The sequence below is a fragment of the Sus scrofa genome, chromosome X, assembly GCF_054392235.1.
Source record: "Sus scrofa isolate SSC_HxYL_T2T_F1_AM1 chromosome X, Sscrofa_HxYL_maternal_Yorkshire_Landrace_v2.0, whole genome shotgun sequence".
NCBI classification, from domain to species: Eukaryota; Metazoa; Chordata; class Mammalia; order Artiodactyla; family Suidae; genus Sus; species Sus scrofa.
Genome location: NC_139401.1, coordinates 44,870,324 through 44,886,799, shown reverse-complemented (window position 1 = coordinate 44,886,799; position 16,476 = coordinate 44,870,324). Strand labels below are relative to the sequence as shown.

Here is a 16,476-nt window from a genome sequence, read left to right as displayed (position 1 = left end):
TTCCCAGGCCAGGGATCCGATCTGAGCCATAGTTGTGACCTAAGCTGTAGCTGCTGAGGCAATGCCAGATCCTTAACCCAGTGTACCCAAAAGACCTTTGCTGTTATATTAGAATTGGCCCTTGTGCCTGTTGGGAACAGAAGATTTTTGTTTTGGAGGGTTGGTTTGTTGTTTTGGCCACACCCAAGGTATGCAGAAGTTCCCGGGCCTGGGATCAAGCCCTCGCCACAGCAGTGACCCCATGGAATCCTTAACCCACTGGGCTAGGCCAGGCCACCAGGGAAGTCTGAGAAGTTTTTTTTATTCAAAGTGGCTATTTGACCTGAGGGTTTTTTTGTTTGTTTGTTTTGTTTTTTGGTCTTTTGTCCTTTTAGGGCTGCACCTGCGGCATATGGAGGTTCCCAGGTTAGGGGTCGAATCAGAGCTGTAGCTGCCGGCCCACTCCACAGCAGCTCGGGATCTGAGCCGCATCTGCGACCTACACCACAGCTCACAGCAACGCCAGATCCTTAACCCACTGAGCGAGGCCAGGGATCGAACCCGCAACCTCATGCTTCCTAGTCAGGTTCATTAACCACTGCGCCACGATGGGAACTCCTGGCTTGAGTTTTGATTAGGGACTTTAGAAAACAGGGGTTCAGGAATGATGCACATGGCGGTCTGACAGTCTGGGTTTCGCCACACTGGAGATCTGAGGAAACCCGGGTGAAATTTGTGATGACCTCTTCATTTCCCTGAAAAGGGAATAACGGCTCTGGTAGGATATGCATCCTCCAGAGACCTGTGGCCAGTCAGGCTTAATCTGGTAAGAAAAGCTGATCACCACGAGCTGGACATCCAGGGTTTAGAGCAATTTCATCTTGACAGTTCCAGGCCAGTCAACACCCCCGCTCCACCCACCCCACCCCACCCCACCCCACCCCCCCCGCCGGGCCCCAGCCCTTTGCTGGTTTCCACTGTTCCTGCCTCTGGACTCAAGCAATCTGTGAAAGGAAATAGATGAAATGGTTTGAGTGTTTTTCATGTAGCTGAATTGGTCTCAGAGACCTTGGGCTACTTTATACCAAACATGTGGAGATGTTTGAAAAGCAATGGGTCCTGAGCGCTGGCGGTTCTGTCGGTGCGTTTAGTCCGGGCAGGCACAGCTAAGGCAGCGCCCCCCCCAGCCCAGGCAGAGTGAGCCTTGGAAACCCGTCCCTTGGGCTAAATTTGACCAGGCAGGTGGCAGCCACTTGCTCTGCACTCCCTGTGGCACTCTTTTGGCCCGCCCTAGCCAGGAGCTGTGTCACAGCTTCCCCTGAGCCCCTCTCCTTCCAAGCCTCATGCACCGTCAGGCAGAGGGCCCTCAAAGGCAGTTCTGTTGGCATTTTGAAAGGCTTTCAAGGTTGCTGTCAGACTGGGGTGGGGGGGGTGGGGGGAAGGCAGGAGTTGAACTTCCAGCTTGGTTCCTCAGAACACCTTCTGAAAAATGACTCATGCCCTCGTGCAGAAAGGGCCTTCTTTCTCCAAGTCCTCCCGGCCTGACCTTGGTCCAGTCAGCCCTGAACAACAGGGCAGGGAGCCCTCAGTGGTCATGAGAAACCAATAAAACAGAGAAAGAAATGGCCTTCTCATTTTTGGGTGAAACCCTGGGTTCTTGCAACTTCCCCTGAGATGGGTCCAAGTCACATGCTCAGTGTTGTCATGAAACTGAAATCAGAGGCGGGGAAAATCCAGATGTTTGCTTCCCATTAGAAAAGAAAGGGCCCTTCTCTTGACAGCGTTTGCTGAACACTCCCTCTAAAAACAAACAAGAAAGGGATATTTGACGGGAAAGCACTTGTCATAACGAGCACGATTTTCCGCACTGGTCCTCGGAGCCCAAGGTTATAAACAGAGTCATGGCTACAGAGCCGCAGAATATTAGGTCATGTGGGCGCAGGAAAAGAGCTGTTGGCTCAAACTTTTGGCTTCGTGTGAGGGCAGCGTAAGAATAGTGCGGAGAGACTTAAGCCTCATGTCCCTGGCAAGTTTGACTCATTAGAACCAAACAAAACAAAACCCTCCAGTTGCTTTGTTTCTCCCGAGGTCTTGGTGACTTTGCAACCAAAACAAAAAACAAGCCCAGCTGGAGGCAAGCTGCCCGGGGCCCCCGGGGACCACCTCCCAACCCATTCAAGGGGGCGGGTGGCGGAGGATTTTTCATGCGGACACAGCTGAGATTTATGTTGGCCAGACATGCAGGCACATCATTCGCGGTTACCCGCGTTTACAGGAGCGGGCTCATTGATGAGGCTGCTTTGGAGAAGCTAGGAGCCCGAATCTGAATGGATCCCGCCTCTGTCATCTCAGCAGGACAAGGTCACAGGCAGGACATTACTGGAACGTGGAGGAAGGGAAGCCACTGTGCTTGTGGTACTTGCGTGCATGCATGCGTGTGCACCGGAGAAACACAGAAAATCAGCGGTTGATCGTTGCATTGACGTGTATATCTTTCTGGGCAGGTTGGGTTTGCTTGTTTCTGCATCCACCGTCAGGTTCCCTCCAGGCTGAAATCTGAAATCCAGTCCCTGAAATCTTTAACATCCAACAGTTGTTGAAGTGCTTTTCCTCAGATCACGACCCCTCCTCCCCGCCTTTGATTCTTTCTGCTATTCTTTTTTTTTTTCCCTTAGAATTCAAAATTAACATTAATGCATTCATTCATTTGACACATATTTATTGAGCCCTTGTTTGAGACATTCTCTCAGTCAGGCTCTGCAAATACATCTGCAAACAAGACAGACGCATCTGCGTGCGTCCTTAAGGTCTGGTGACAATGAGGTGAAGGATAAGGGTGGAGATTGGCAGAGGCGAGGTCATGAAGGGCCTTTCTGCTTCTCCACTGGGACCGTGGGCCTCTCCTTGCCGTTCCGAGTGGCCGTTTAGCAGCCTGCGCATCACTGTTAGAAATGCAGGTTCTTGGGAGTTCCCTGGTGGCTCAGCAGGTTAAGGACTCGACATCATCACTGCTGTGGCTCAGGCCGTTCCCGTGGTGTGGGTTCGATCCCTGGCTCAGGAACTTCTGCATGCTGTGGGTGCCCCCCCCAAAATCGTCTTTGCCATTGGAAATATTAGGAATTGAAATAGTGCTTGCGACTTCCCTCTCTCTACTTCTCTCCCTCTGCTCTTACCTTCTCGGAGATTTCTGACTCATCCTTGGTATCTCTGTTACAGGTGGAATTGGTACCCCCTGAGATGTAGAAGACAGACTCATAATCATGACTCAGATTTATTTCCTTCTTGTCGCTCACCCCTCACTTGTAGAGCTGCCTCTCCCTCTAACACTCAAGAGGATGAGGCTAAAAATGCCTGTGCTTGACCAGCCGTCCCTACTTTCAGAGTCTGTCATCCAGCAACATCAAACCCCAGCAGTGCCCTCAAGCAGCTGCCATTGGCCCCCTTTTTAATATTGATTGTGCTGTTTATAATACTCGCACAGAACAGATGTCCTAAACCCCAAATGAATGTTTGATTTTGCAAAAGGGCTTTTGATTTTTTTTGGGGCGGGGGGCTGCATGGAGGTTCCTAGGCTAGGGGTCGAATTGGAGCTGTAGCCGCCGGCCTACACCACAGCCACAGCAATTTGGGATCCAAGCCACGTCTGCAACCTACACCACAGCTCACGGCAATGCCGGGTCCTTCACCCACTGAGCCAGGCTGGGGATCGAACCCGCAACCTCCTGGTTCCTCGTCAGATTCGTTTCCACTGCGCCATGACGGGAACTCCTACAAGTGCTTCTGAAAATGAAATGATGGGGACGTGTGAGGTGGAAAAGCACGAGAGGAGGAGTAAAGGAACCTACTACTTGAGGGCAGAGGAAAGAACAGTGATGCTAGTTCTGGCTTCCTTGCCCCTGCCCACCGCCCCCACCTTCCTGAAGCTGGTAGGGCAAGTTACGGCACCGCCTGGAACACAAGGGAGGTGCCCGTGTAAGCACCACGAAGAGCCCTTGGCTGGTTTGTCAGGAAACTCAACCAAGCGTGTTTTCCACAGACCAGCTCTGGAGGGCCTGCAAAGTTGGTTTTACAGAAGCTTTCTTTCATATTCTCTATAAATCAATTTTGGCCTATAAGGATCTAGACTCCTTTTGGGTAATTGATCTGCTAAAAGGACTTGAAGGAAAATTACCGCAAAAATGCTAAAAGAAATTTTGTCGGAGTTCCTGTTGTGGCTTATCGGGTTAGGAACCCAACTAATATGCATGAGGATGCGGGTTCAATCTCTGGCCTCCCTCGGTGGGTTAAGGATCCAGCATTGCTGCAAGCTGCAACGTAGGTCACAGATGCGACTCAGATCCCTCAAGGCTGTGGCTGTGGCGTAGGCAGTGGCTACAGCTCTGATTTGACCCCTAGCCTGGGAGCTTCCATATGCCACCGGTGCGGGTCTATACAGGTAAAAGAAAAAAAAAATTTTTTCTCCTACATCGAGTTGACCTACCCACAGACATAACCGAGTCTTTTTCTGTAGGGGTTGCTTTGTCTGCCTTGCGGATTTATTCAATTCCTTTTAAAATATTACCTCCCCCTCTATCTTTGAGACTTTGGTGATACAGGATGTTTGAGCTCCACATCTACAAATTACGGTGAAAAGGGAAGCTTTCCCCCCTTATTTCAATCCCTTTTCTACAACTGAGTATCTGTCCTCTTGTTTTTTCCTAGGATGGGCCAGATTCTGCCGGAGGAAACCGGACAAAGCAGGAGAGTGCGTGGCTGTTCAGGCTGTGGTACAGCTTTGACCACAAGTATCCTTTTAAGGGGCTTCCCCGTATTCGTGAAACCCCGACAATGAAATCCTCTGGTTGAGTTGTCAGTGCGTGACTTCCGATGAGTGAGGAAAGATGCATGCTTCCTACAGGTGGAGTCGGTGCTCTCTCGGGATCTGGGCAAGGATATTCAGGCAACAGGTAGTCATAATGAGCAGCTCTCTGGCCAAGAGGGACGTTTGCACATCATCAGGGGAGCCAGTCCACAGCCTGGTAGGCTCACCTGGCTCTTCAGAGCTTTGTGTCCAAGGGATGTCGGCCTGTGTAGGTGAATTTGTTACAATTTACACTTGAACCATGCTGCGGTCAGGACCGGGAGGGGAGGTTGGCTAGTTAATGCATGTGAGAAGGAGGATTCCTATTGGCTGAAGCAAGTCCGGCCAAGTCCGATACTGGCATTTACTGGACCCTGTGCAGAGCAGACTCTGATCTAGTAGATTCACTTGGCCCCAGGTGAAAAGGAAAAACCCAAAAGTTAAACTTTCAAGGTGTCCTCAGTTGACATAGCAATCAAATGGCTCAGTAGCTTATATACAGTCTTTGGAGACTTTGAAAATGTTTACATTTTTTTTTGTCATTGTTGAAGTAAAGAACACATACAGGAAAGCACACAAATTTGGGAGTTCCCATCGAGGCTCAGTAGTTAACGAACGACTAGGAACCATGAGGTTGCGGGTTCGATCCCTGGCCTCGCTCATTGGGTGAAGGATCCGGCGTTGCCGTGAGTTGTGGTGTGGGTCGCAGACACAGCTCCCATCTGGCATTGCTGTGGCTCTGGTGTAGGCCGGCGGCTACAGCTCCGATTCGACCCCTAGCCTGGGACCCTCCATATGACGTGGAAAGAGGCCCTAGAAAAGGCAAAAAGACAAAAAGACAAAAAAAAAAAAAAAAGGAAAGCACACAAATTACAAGTACTCAGTGAATTATTGCAAAATAGGTACACTCGTATAACACCAAACAGTCATGAGACACAGAACTACCAGCTCCCCTCATGCCGTAACCCAGTTACTACCCCCTTTTTCCTCCCCAAACGTAACCACTCTCCTGCCTTTTAGCAATACTTGATAATTTTACCTATTTTAGAACTTCGTATCAATGAGATTGTAGAGTATATGTAGTTTAGTGTCTGGTTTGTTTGGCTTGACATTGTTTGTGTGATCATCCACATTGTGACAGGTAGCTCTGGGTCATCTGTTTTCATCGTTGTATAGTATTTCATTGTGTGAATATACTGTAATTCATTTATCAGTCTACTATTGATAAACATGTAGATTTTTTATAATTTGGAGCAACTATGAAAAATACTGCTCTGGACATTTTTTTTTCTTTTTCTTTTTTTTTTTTTTTTGGCTTTTTAGGGCTGTACCCATGGCATGTGGAGGTAGGTTCCCAGGCTAAGGGTTGAATCAGAGCTACAGCTGCTGCCCTATGCCACAGCCACAGCAACACAGGATCCGAGCCACATCTGGGACCTACACCACAGCTCAGGGCAATGCCGGGTCCTCGACCCACTGCGGGAGGCCAGGGATCGAACCCACAACCTCATGGTTCCTAGTTGGATTCGTTTTGGGCTGCGCCACAATGGGAACTCCATCAAGCACTATAAATAGTTGCATACCTCCAGGGCCCTTGGGCAGTCGAGATAAGATAAAGCTGCAGCTATTTCAGGAGGGGAAAATGTTCACAGTTGGTAGTGTGGTTTGCACAATCAATATTAGCTCCTGTGGATGCTTTTTTTTTTTTTTTTTTTGTCTTTTGTCTTTTGTTGTTGTTGTTGTTGTTGCTATTTCTTGGGCCGCTCCCACGGCATATGGAGGTTCCCAGGCTAGGGGTCTAATCGGAGCTGTAGCTACCAGCCTACACCAGAGCCACAGCAACACGGGATCCGAGCCGCATCTGCAACCTACACCACAGCTCACAGCAACGCCGGATCGTTAACCCACTGAGCAAGGGCAGGGACCGAACCCGCAACCTCATGGTTCCTAGTCGGATTCGTTAACCACTGCGCCACGACGGGAACTCCTGTGGATGCTTTTATACGTGTCTTTTGAGGCATGTTTACATACATTTTGTTGGGAATATACCCAGGAGTGAAATTGCTGGGTCATAGAACACGCAAAGGTTTTTAACTTTAGAAGGTGGTGTCAAACAGTTTTACCAAATGACAGTACCACTTTGCCTTTTTTTTTTGTTGTTGTTGTTGTTGTTGCTATTTCTTGGGCCGCTCCCGCGGCATATGGAGGTTCCCAGGCTAGGGGTCTAATCGGAGCTGCAGCCACCGGCCTACGCCAGAGCCACAGCAACGCAGGATCCGAGCCGCGTCTGCCACCTACACCACAGCTCACGGCAACGCCGGATCGTTAACCCACTGAGCAAGGGCAGGGACCGAACCCGCAACCTCATGGTTCCTAGTCGGATTCGTTAACCACTGCGCCACGACGGGAACTCCGGCAGTACCACTTTGCACATTCACTTCTGGGGTATGAGAGTTCCATTTGTTCCACATCCTCACCGACCAGCCGTATCATCAGTCTTGTTAATTTTAGCCATTCTTTGGATTTCTAGTGGCATTTACTTGTGTTTTTTACATTGAAGTAGAGTTGATTTACGTGTTAGTTTCAGGTGTACAACGCAGTGATGCAATATTTTTATAGATGATACTTCATTTCATTGTGGGTTTTTTTTTTTTTTTTTTTTTGGCTGCTCTGCGGCATATGGAGTTCCTGGGCCAGGGATCAAATCAGAGCCAGAGTTGTGACCTATACCACAGCTGTGGCAACACCAGATCCTGAACCCACTGTGCCAGGCTGGGGATCGAACCCACATCCCTGCTACTGCAGAGACACTGTCAATCCCATTGGGCCATAGCAGGAACTCCTCATTGTGGTTTTCATTTACCTAGTGACTAACAAGTTTGGCCACCTCACCATATAGTTACTGGCCCTTTGGTATGTTCTTTATGAAACGCCTGTTTTGTCTCTCGTCCATTTTTCTCTTGGGTCATTGGCCTTTTTATTACCATGCTTAAGTGTTCCTTAATGTATTCTGGATGTGAGTATTTTGCTATTTATACGTGAAAAGAAATATCTTCTCAACCTGTGACTCGCCTTTTCACTTGTTTTGTTGTCACTGTTGGCAGAATCCGTGGCATTTAGAAATTCCTGGGCCAGCGATCAAACCCATGCCATAGCAGTGACCTGAGCCACAGCAATGACAACGCCATGTCTTCAACCCACGGTGCCACAAGGGAACTCTTGTTCTCTTTTCTTTCTTTCTTTTTTTCTTTTAAGGAGATTGAATCAGTAATATAAAACCTCCCAATAAAGAAAAGTGCAGGGCCATACGGCTTCACTGGTGAATTTTCTCATACATTTAAAGAAGAGTTAATCCTTCTCAAACTCTTCCCAAAACATTGAAGAGGAGAGAATACTCCTTTTTTTGAGGCCAGCGTTGCCCTGATATCAAAGCCTAACAAGGAAGCTACAAGAGAAGATTTTATACCTTTGTTCGCCAGTATCCCTGGTGAACAAAGGTATAAAAATATTCAATAAAATACGAACAAGCTGAATTCTACAGTAACATGAAAAGGACTTATACCCTGTGATCAAGTGGGATTTATCCCTGGGATGCCACATAATCCAATTAATGTGAACACCACATGAACAAAATAAGTAAAAATCATATGCTTATCTCAATAGTTGCAGAAGAAGCATTTGACAAAGTCCAAAATTCTTTCATGATAAAAACGCTCAACAGACTAGGTATATATTAATGTATCTCAACTCAATAAAGTCCACATGGGACAAACCCAGAGCTGACATCCTACTCAGATCTGGAACGCAGCAAGGGTGTACACGCTTGCCACATCTATTCAACACAGTACTGGAGATCCTAGCCAGAGCAGTTAGGCAAGAAAAGGAAAGAGAAAATGCATACAAATCAGAAAAGAAGTAGTAAAATTGTCTTTGCAAATGATATGATCTTGTATGTAGAAAACCCTAAAGAGTCTACGAAAAACCTGTTTAATATACTAAATGAATAAAGTTGCAGGAAATATCAGCATACAAAAATCAGTTGCATCTTAATAGACTAACAGTGGACTATCCAAAAAAGTAAGACAACAGTCCCATTTCAGTAGTATCACAAACAATCACATACTTAAGAATAAATTTAGCCAAGGAGGTGAAGATTTATATCCCAAAAATTAAAGCAAGACGTGAACAGGATCAAAAAGAAATTAAAAGAAGATGCTTTTTTTTTTTTTTTTGCAAAACACTCAAATGTTCTCTTCTAGCAGAGTTTCAATGACATTGTATTACAGTTCCTTAAACAGTGTCCAACCACTCTGCTTGGTTACAGTGAATAATATTCATAAATAACATTACAACTACTGCTTATTGGTCTTTAATATTAGGTTCAAGCCATAGACAAAGCAGAGATGTAATTATTCTAAAATAGAATGCAGATGTTATATGTCTGCAGTATTATAATAAAAAATATACAAGAAAAAATTGAAAAGAGGCAGGAATGTAAGTGAATTAAATTTACCATCCTTCACAAGAGGGGGTTAAAAGCTTCTGACTAAAGTTTATAAACCAGGAAATAGGCGGAAAAATAGTTTCTCTAAAGTTGTAATGATAGGAAGTTCCAATTGTGGCTCATTGGTAATGAGCCCAACTAATATCCATGAGGATGCGGGTTTGATCCCTGGCCTCGCTCAGTGGGTCTGGGTTCTGGCATTGCTGGGAGCTGGATAGGTCACAGCCACGACTCAGATCCCACATTGCTGTGGCTGCGGTGTAGGCTTGCAGCTGCAGCTCCAATTCGACCCCTAGCCTGGAAGCTTGCATATGCTGCAGGTGCGGCCCTAAAGAACAATACATAAATAAATTGTAATGATAGTTGTCAGAAAGCCTGGGTGGGAGAGAGGCTTGATATTTTACTTTTGCCTTTCCAACAATTGGAATATGGAAAATCTATATGTAGATATTTTTTTCCTTCCTTCCTTCCTCCCTCCCTCCCTTTCTTTCTTTCTTTTTTAGGGCTGTACTCGCAGCATGTGGAAGGTCCCAGACCTACAGCACAGCCACAGCAACACCAGATCCTTAACCCCCTGAGCACAGCCAGGGATCAAACCTGCATCGTCATGGATACTGGTTGGGTTTGTTACTGCTGAGCCACAATGGGAACTCCCTTCTTTTTCCTCTTTTTAAAGAAGTTGTTAGAGGGCCTTCTGGACTTGGGAAGAGGAAGCTCGACGTTGAACTGCCTGGGAGCGGGAACTGAAAGCCAGCCTCTAGGTTCCCTGGGACTCTTGCATTAGTCATTCTGGGAATCCAGCTGCTGTCAGCTCCTGGGCTGAAGACACGGGATAACCGATAGGCCTGTAGGGGCTGTGTCTGGCGATGTGGTTAGGAGACAGCAGTCTCCAGGGGCTTGTTCTCTGTAGAGAGTCCCCACACGGCCCTCGCACCCCCCTTTGTTGAGTGATTCCCAACTAGAAGCATACCCCAGGCTTGCCCCTCCATCTCCTTCTGTGGAGAAGCGCTTTCTCCCTCGTGCTGCTCTGGTTGAGACAGGAAGTGATGGCACTGGGAGCGGTCCTCCTCTTTCTTGGGCACAGACAGCCATGACTCCTCACCGGCCGTGAACATCCTGGAGTTCCCGCAGGCACAGTGGAAACGAATCCGACTAGGAACCATGAGGTTGCAGGTTCGATCCTTGGCCTCACGCAGTGGGTTAAGGATCTGGTGTTGCCGTGAGCTATGGTGTAGGTCACAGATGCGTCTCGGATCTGGCGTGGCGGTGGCTGTGGTGTAGGCTGGTGGCTGCAGCTCCGATTGGACCCCTAGCCTGGGAACCTCCATATGCCATGGGTACAGCCCTAAAAAGCAAAAGAAAAAAAAAGAAAAAGGAAGTCCCTTGGCCATGCCTGCAGTGGAGGTGGCCTGGAGGTCTGGTCTCCACCTTGTCCACATTGCTTAGGCTGTGGGTGTCGGCCATGGTCCTGGCTCCATCGTTAAGGTAGCACGTGCGTCCTGGCGCTTCCAATACAGAGCTGTGCCCTTTGGCAGCACAAATGTCCATAGATGGGCCGACCCTGCGCTGGTCTCCACAGAAGAGTCGACCTTCAATGTTAGAGCAGGGGTCTCCATCGAGGGCGCATTGGCGTCTCAGAGGACCCTGGGCAATGTCAGGAGACATTTTTGTTGTCACATCTGAGGGAGAGGTCGGGTGGGGGTGCTACTTGAATCTTGTGGGTAGAAGCCAGAGATGCTGCTAGGCATCCTACAATGCAGAGCAGCCCCTAGCACAACGGATGTTGTGTTGGCCCCCAGTGCCAGTGGTGTGAGGGGGAGAAACTGTTGGAGACTCTGAGAGAGAGGCGACAGGTAGAGGGAAGAATAGTCCTGTGTGGGAAGGCGGGAGATTTAGGTCTGAGCGGCCTTCATGAAACCGTTTCACTTCCCCACGTCAGAGTTTCCTGCCTTGCAATAGCCCCAGGTTAGCTCTAAGGCCCTGTCCTCCACTGTGCGACCTCTGGGTAGAGGGGACTCGGGGCCTGTAACCTCTCCACTCAAGGTACATGACCTCCTGTTTCCGAAACACGAGCTGGTTGTGTGTCACAAGCTGGAATGCTGGAGTTCCCCCTGTGGCGCAACGGGATTGGTGGGAGCGCTGGGATGCAGGTTCCACCCCCAGCCTGGCACAGTGGGTTAAGGACCTGGCATTGCCACAGCTGCAGCTTAGGTGGTGACTGCGGCTCAGATCTGCTCCCTGGCCTGGGAACTCTGTATGCTGCAGGGGAAAAAAAAATGGAAAAAAAAAAAAAAAGCTGGAATGAATGCTGATCAAAACCAAAATACTCATTCAATACAGCAAAGGAAGGAGAAGGGTATTCGAATTAATCAAATATTCTTTCTAACAGAACCCGGGAAATGAGCAACCTGGAAATTAACAGTAAACACTTATGGCTGCTGGGGCAGAGTTTAATCCTGGATTCAGACCTTTGTGTGTTGTCCTGGGAAAATGAGGGAACGAGGTTGTCGTGGGGAGATTGCCGGGTGATGTGCTCTTTGGGATTTCTCACAGCACGCTTTATGGGGTGTGTGTTTTCTTTGCAGGCACTTTTCCTTAATTCTCTTTTTAAAGTTACTTGAAGCCCATCCTCACACACAGTGGCCCCCCACTAACCACCACTCTCCCAGCCTGGTGTGGCCTGCTCGCTCGATGTCTGACCAGTCCCCAGGTGTACGACGTAAGTACCGCGTGGCCCGGGCGCCGCGGTAAGACTGCAGTTCTGCCGTGGCCTTTTCTTGTCAATTGCCGCCCGGTGTGACAGAGAACAGCATCAGTGTCTCCTTCTCTTAAAGACAGTCGAATCTTCCAGGCTCCCGATCCCCTCCGTGTGTAAAAATGAAATCCCTGTGCCTCCCTCTGATAAGCTGTTTTTATTTATTTATTTACTTATTTTGCTTTTTTTTAGGGCTACACCCCCGGCATATGGAGGTTCCCAGGCTAGGGGTTGAATTGGAGCTGCGGCTGCTGGCCTACACCACAGCCACAGCAACACCAGATCTGAGCCATGTCTGCGACCTACACTATAGCTCATGGCAATGCCGGATCCTTAACCCACTGAGTGGGGCCAGGGATCGAACCCACAACCTCATGATTCCTAGTTGGATCCGTTTCCACTGCTCCAGGACAGGAACTCCCAATAAGCTGTTTTTAAATGACCAAAAAAAAAAAAAAAAAAAATGGGGACGATGCCAAAAACCCCATTTCCTTACCCCTGTTCCCAGTTTGGTCAAGTGATCAAGTGATTTTCACACTGAAAATCACTTTATAGTGCAGCTATAATGATGATGATATTAATGATCATATAATCATTACATTATATGATTACGTATAATGTAATCATATGTTACATTATGATTTTAATGTAACACAAACTGAGATAATAATGCTAATCACCTTTGGTGTTGGAAGCAGGCCGACCAATAGATTGAAAAATTAGTTTCATAATTTCCCACCTCATTCTATTTGATCATCTGTCTTATTTATTTTTATTTTGTCTTTTTGCCTTTTCTAGGGCCACACCTGCGGCATATGGAGGTTCCCAGGCCAGGGGTCGAATCAGAGCTGTAGCCGCCGGCCTACACCATAGCCAGAGCAATGCAGGATCTGAGCCGTGTCTGCGACCTACACCACAGCTCACAGCAACACCGGATCCCTAACCCACTGAGCAAGGCCAGGGATCGAACCCGCCACCTCATGGTTGCTAGTCGGATTCGTTAACCACTGAGCCACGACGGGAACTCCCATCTGTCTTTTTTAGAATGCTCAGTAGTTGGCTCAGTTTGGGCCCCAGTTGAGAGTGACACCATGGGCCATTTGGATGTGTTTTATCATCAGAAACAAAAAGTAGGGACTTGCCATTGCTCGCTTCTCCCACCAAAGAAGCTACCACCGATTCCATTGCTTGATTTTGTTTCCCTGGGCTTCCATGTTTCTGTGCCTTCTAGTCTCTGGCCTCTTAGAAGCAATTTCTAAAGCCTGCCCTCTTGGGTTTTACAGGGGTCCCTTTTCATGTCTCAGTGATAGTAAAATAACCCACTATTAAAACTTGATGAAAACCTTATCTAATCAGATGCTTACCAGCCAGCCCCTCGCACGTCAGTTAGGGGTATCGGGCCTGCTTTGACCTTGGCATCAGCTCGATCTACGTCCAGGAGCTTCAACCAAAAGCACTTCCCTCCCCAGTGCCAGCGATGGCCCCAGGTTTGCTCCCCAGGGTAACATTCGGGCGGTGGATTCGCCGCAGCCAACCTAAGATGAGCCACCCTCCCTGTTGCCTTGGGCTGGGGTCCTGGCCAGGGTCTCAGCCAGCTCTGGTCACAGAGAGGCCTGCTGCAGAGTGAGCGCAGAAGGTCTTTGGGAGATGACATGAGGAAGGCAGAGGTGAGAGAGTGAAGGGGGCTGGCTCCCCATGGAGTCTAGGGCCAGGGAAGGCCCTTGAACTGAGCCGTGCCCCCGGCTGCCTGACTCACTGTTATGTGGCTCTCCCCCCATCACCTGTAGGGCGTTTTATGCTTCATCCAGTTCCTTTGGGAGATACGGAAGGTGTTCTTTATTCATTATTTCCACTAACTCTCAATGGAATTTAGGTTTGAGTCCCGCCTTGAAAACAGTGTTCTTCAAAAAAAAAAAAAAAAAAAAAAAAAAAAAAGGTCCTATTGTAGCTCAGTGGTTTAAGAACTCGACTAGTATCAATGAGGATGTGGGTTCAATCCCTGGCATCACTCAGTGGGTTGGGGATCTGGCGTTGCCATGAGCTGTGGTGTAGGTCACAGATGCGGTTTGGATCCTGCCTTGCTGTGGCTGTGGTGTAGGCCGGCAGCTGTTAGCTTCGATTCGACCCCTAGCCTGGGAACTTCCATATGCCGCAGGTGCGGCCCTAAAAAGCAAAAAAAAAAAAAAAAAAAAAAAGTGCTTCCACTTAATGAGAATGACCTGTGGTTACTGAAAATGCCAACGCTCCCATAGCAGTCTCGCTTGCAGGTGTTTGCAGGGTTCTTTCACTGCATTGCCCCAGCCACCCTCCCTGGACAGCTAGTTATGACACTACAGACCTTCAGCTTGACAAAATTTTGGTTGATCCTGTCATCTGGAAGTCGAGGGGGTGGAATGGTTTCATCATCTGCATAGAGCATTCCTTAAGCTTCGATCTGGAAATCCCTCTCCACTGGGTTTTGCTACGTCCTCGTTTCTGAGTGACGTTTTCCTTGGGTGCTAGTGGTCCGGACTTGTGAATTCCGTCCCGGAATGGGTCAACATCCAGTCTCGTTTGCTCCTCCTCAGTGCATTTTGGCCCTGCTTCCCGCTGCAAGGGGTCAGAGCGGGGTTCGCGTCTGCGGGTTCCTCTGTGCTGCTGGCGGGGGCGCTGGGCCCCACTCGCAGACTTCCCCGCACAGGCAGTTTCTCTGTCCCCGTGGGGCTCCAAACCTCAAAACGGCAACCTACGTGCCAGGAACGCCTCCTTCTGACCACTGGGTGCTAAAGAGCCCTGGGAGAGATTTTGACGGCGTCGAACCAAAGCTCGACTTAGCCCCCATGGGAACGGAGAGGTGTTTAGCTCAAACCGGGAACATGACATCATCTGTTGTTAAGAAGACGATCGCAGAGCAGATGGAGTTTCAGGACTTTCAGGACTTTGTGAAACACTAAGGGCGAGGAGGAAATTGGGGGTTGGGAGCAGGTTTTAGAATTACACTCTGCTCCCCTAGAGGCTTTTGAGTGAACTGTGCATTTGCACCCTGCCTCAGTCCCGTGAGGATGGGAGGCAGTAAGCAAATGGACTTGGGTGCTTGCCGCTTACAAAAGCCGGAGCACTGGTTGAGCGGAGTCACGTTGCAGAGAGTCGGGGAGCCGACATCACCAAGAAACAATGCAGAAAACAAGCGCGTGCTTGTCACTCATTCTTGCCCGGAGATGGGCCAGGATAGAAGCGAGGTAGGCAGAACCCACGGGTGCTCCTCAGATCGGTGCATTTAACAGGCATCCGCCTAGCACCTTCTATGAGTTAAGCAGCTCAGGGGAGAGTGCCAGGACGGGAAGACGGTCATGGCCCTCCGGTGGTTTGTCACATCGGTGGCGATTCCAGGCCCGGACAGAGTCCGCCATGGCCTCGGGCAGCGTGACTGAGTCAGGGGGTCATGTGACTGTCAGGGAAGTGGGTTCCGTGCCCCCGCACCTAGGCGATCCTGTCCTGTAGAGGCCACAGGACTTAGGATGCACCATGAAGGTGGATGGGATATAAGAGAGAACCCTTTACCCAAAGTGGCTTGGAACCACATCTTTACCATTCGAGGAATTTCCAGTGTTTGATGGCTGGCTGTGCCGTCGGGGAGCGGAGTTTGAAAAGTTGTGTCTGACCCCATGCTGCTTTCCGACACTCCTTCCCCATAATCTCATGGTTTCAAGGGGCTGCCACTTGGCTGACTTGGCCTGCCTTGCTCAGCCCTGTCTGTTTCATGTGGGTAAAGCCAGCCTAGAGGCAGCATAAATCCTAACTCTGCTTCCAAGCAGCTGGACAACCTCGGGCAAATTTCATGAGTTCTCTTAGCTCAGGTTTTTGTCTCGGTGACATGAGCATTTGCACCCTTCCCAGGGGAGGGGCGGGGATCCAGGGAGAGCTGCAGTGACATTCCTGGCAGGTGTACAATAGGTGCTCAAGAAAACATAGCCTCCCTCTCTGTCGTTTGCATTGTCTGCCTGGGGGCTTGCTTCCCATCAGGGCATTTCCGTGGGGACAGGGAGGAAATCCTGATTCTGGTTTATCCTCTCCCCTCGATTGCTGACTAGGACAGAGTAGTTGAAATGTCAACCAGACGGGTTTTAGGACAGTTTGTGTAGGGCAGGAGGCCGCCCACCTCAGAAGACCTTCCCAAAGAAAAGAGGACCCAAAACCTTTTTGCAGGTTTGACCGGGACCTTACCCCTTCCTTTCTATGTGGGTCGGGAACCTGAACATCCAGGCTGGTCTCCCTTTCTTCCCTTCGTCCCTAATCGTGAACTGTCGGGCATTCAAAATCAGAACTGGGAGTTCCCATTGTGGCTCAGCAGGTTAAGAACCCTACTCGTATCCATGAGGACATGGGTTCGATCCCTGGCTTCGCTCAGTGGGTTAAGGA

The 16,476-nt window shown here is 49.0% G+C and overlaps 1 protein-coding gene across 4 annotated transcripts in view; it reads left to right on the top strand.

The window, feature by feature from the left end:
* The window catches only part of SLC9A7 (solute carrier family 9 member A7), a 165,491-nt gene that overhangs the window by 142,940 nt on the left and 6,075 nt on the right, over positions 1-16,476 (top strand). For all 4 annotated transcript variants that reach the window (XM_021080388.2, XM_021080387.2, XM_085007796.1 and 1 more), the window contains 2 exons: positions 4,681-4,763; positions 11,937-12,042. In XM_021080388.2, the coding sequence (XP_020936047.1) occupies positions 4,681-4,763; positions 11,937-12,042 (189 nt within the window). The remainder of the gene's footprint in view (positions 1-4,680; positions 4,764-11,936; positions 12,043-16,476) is intronic.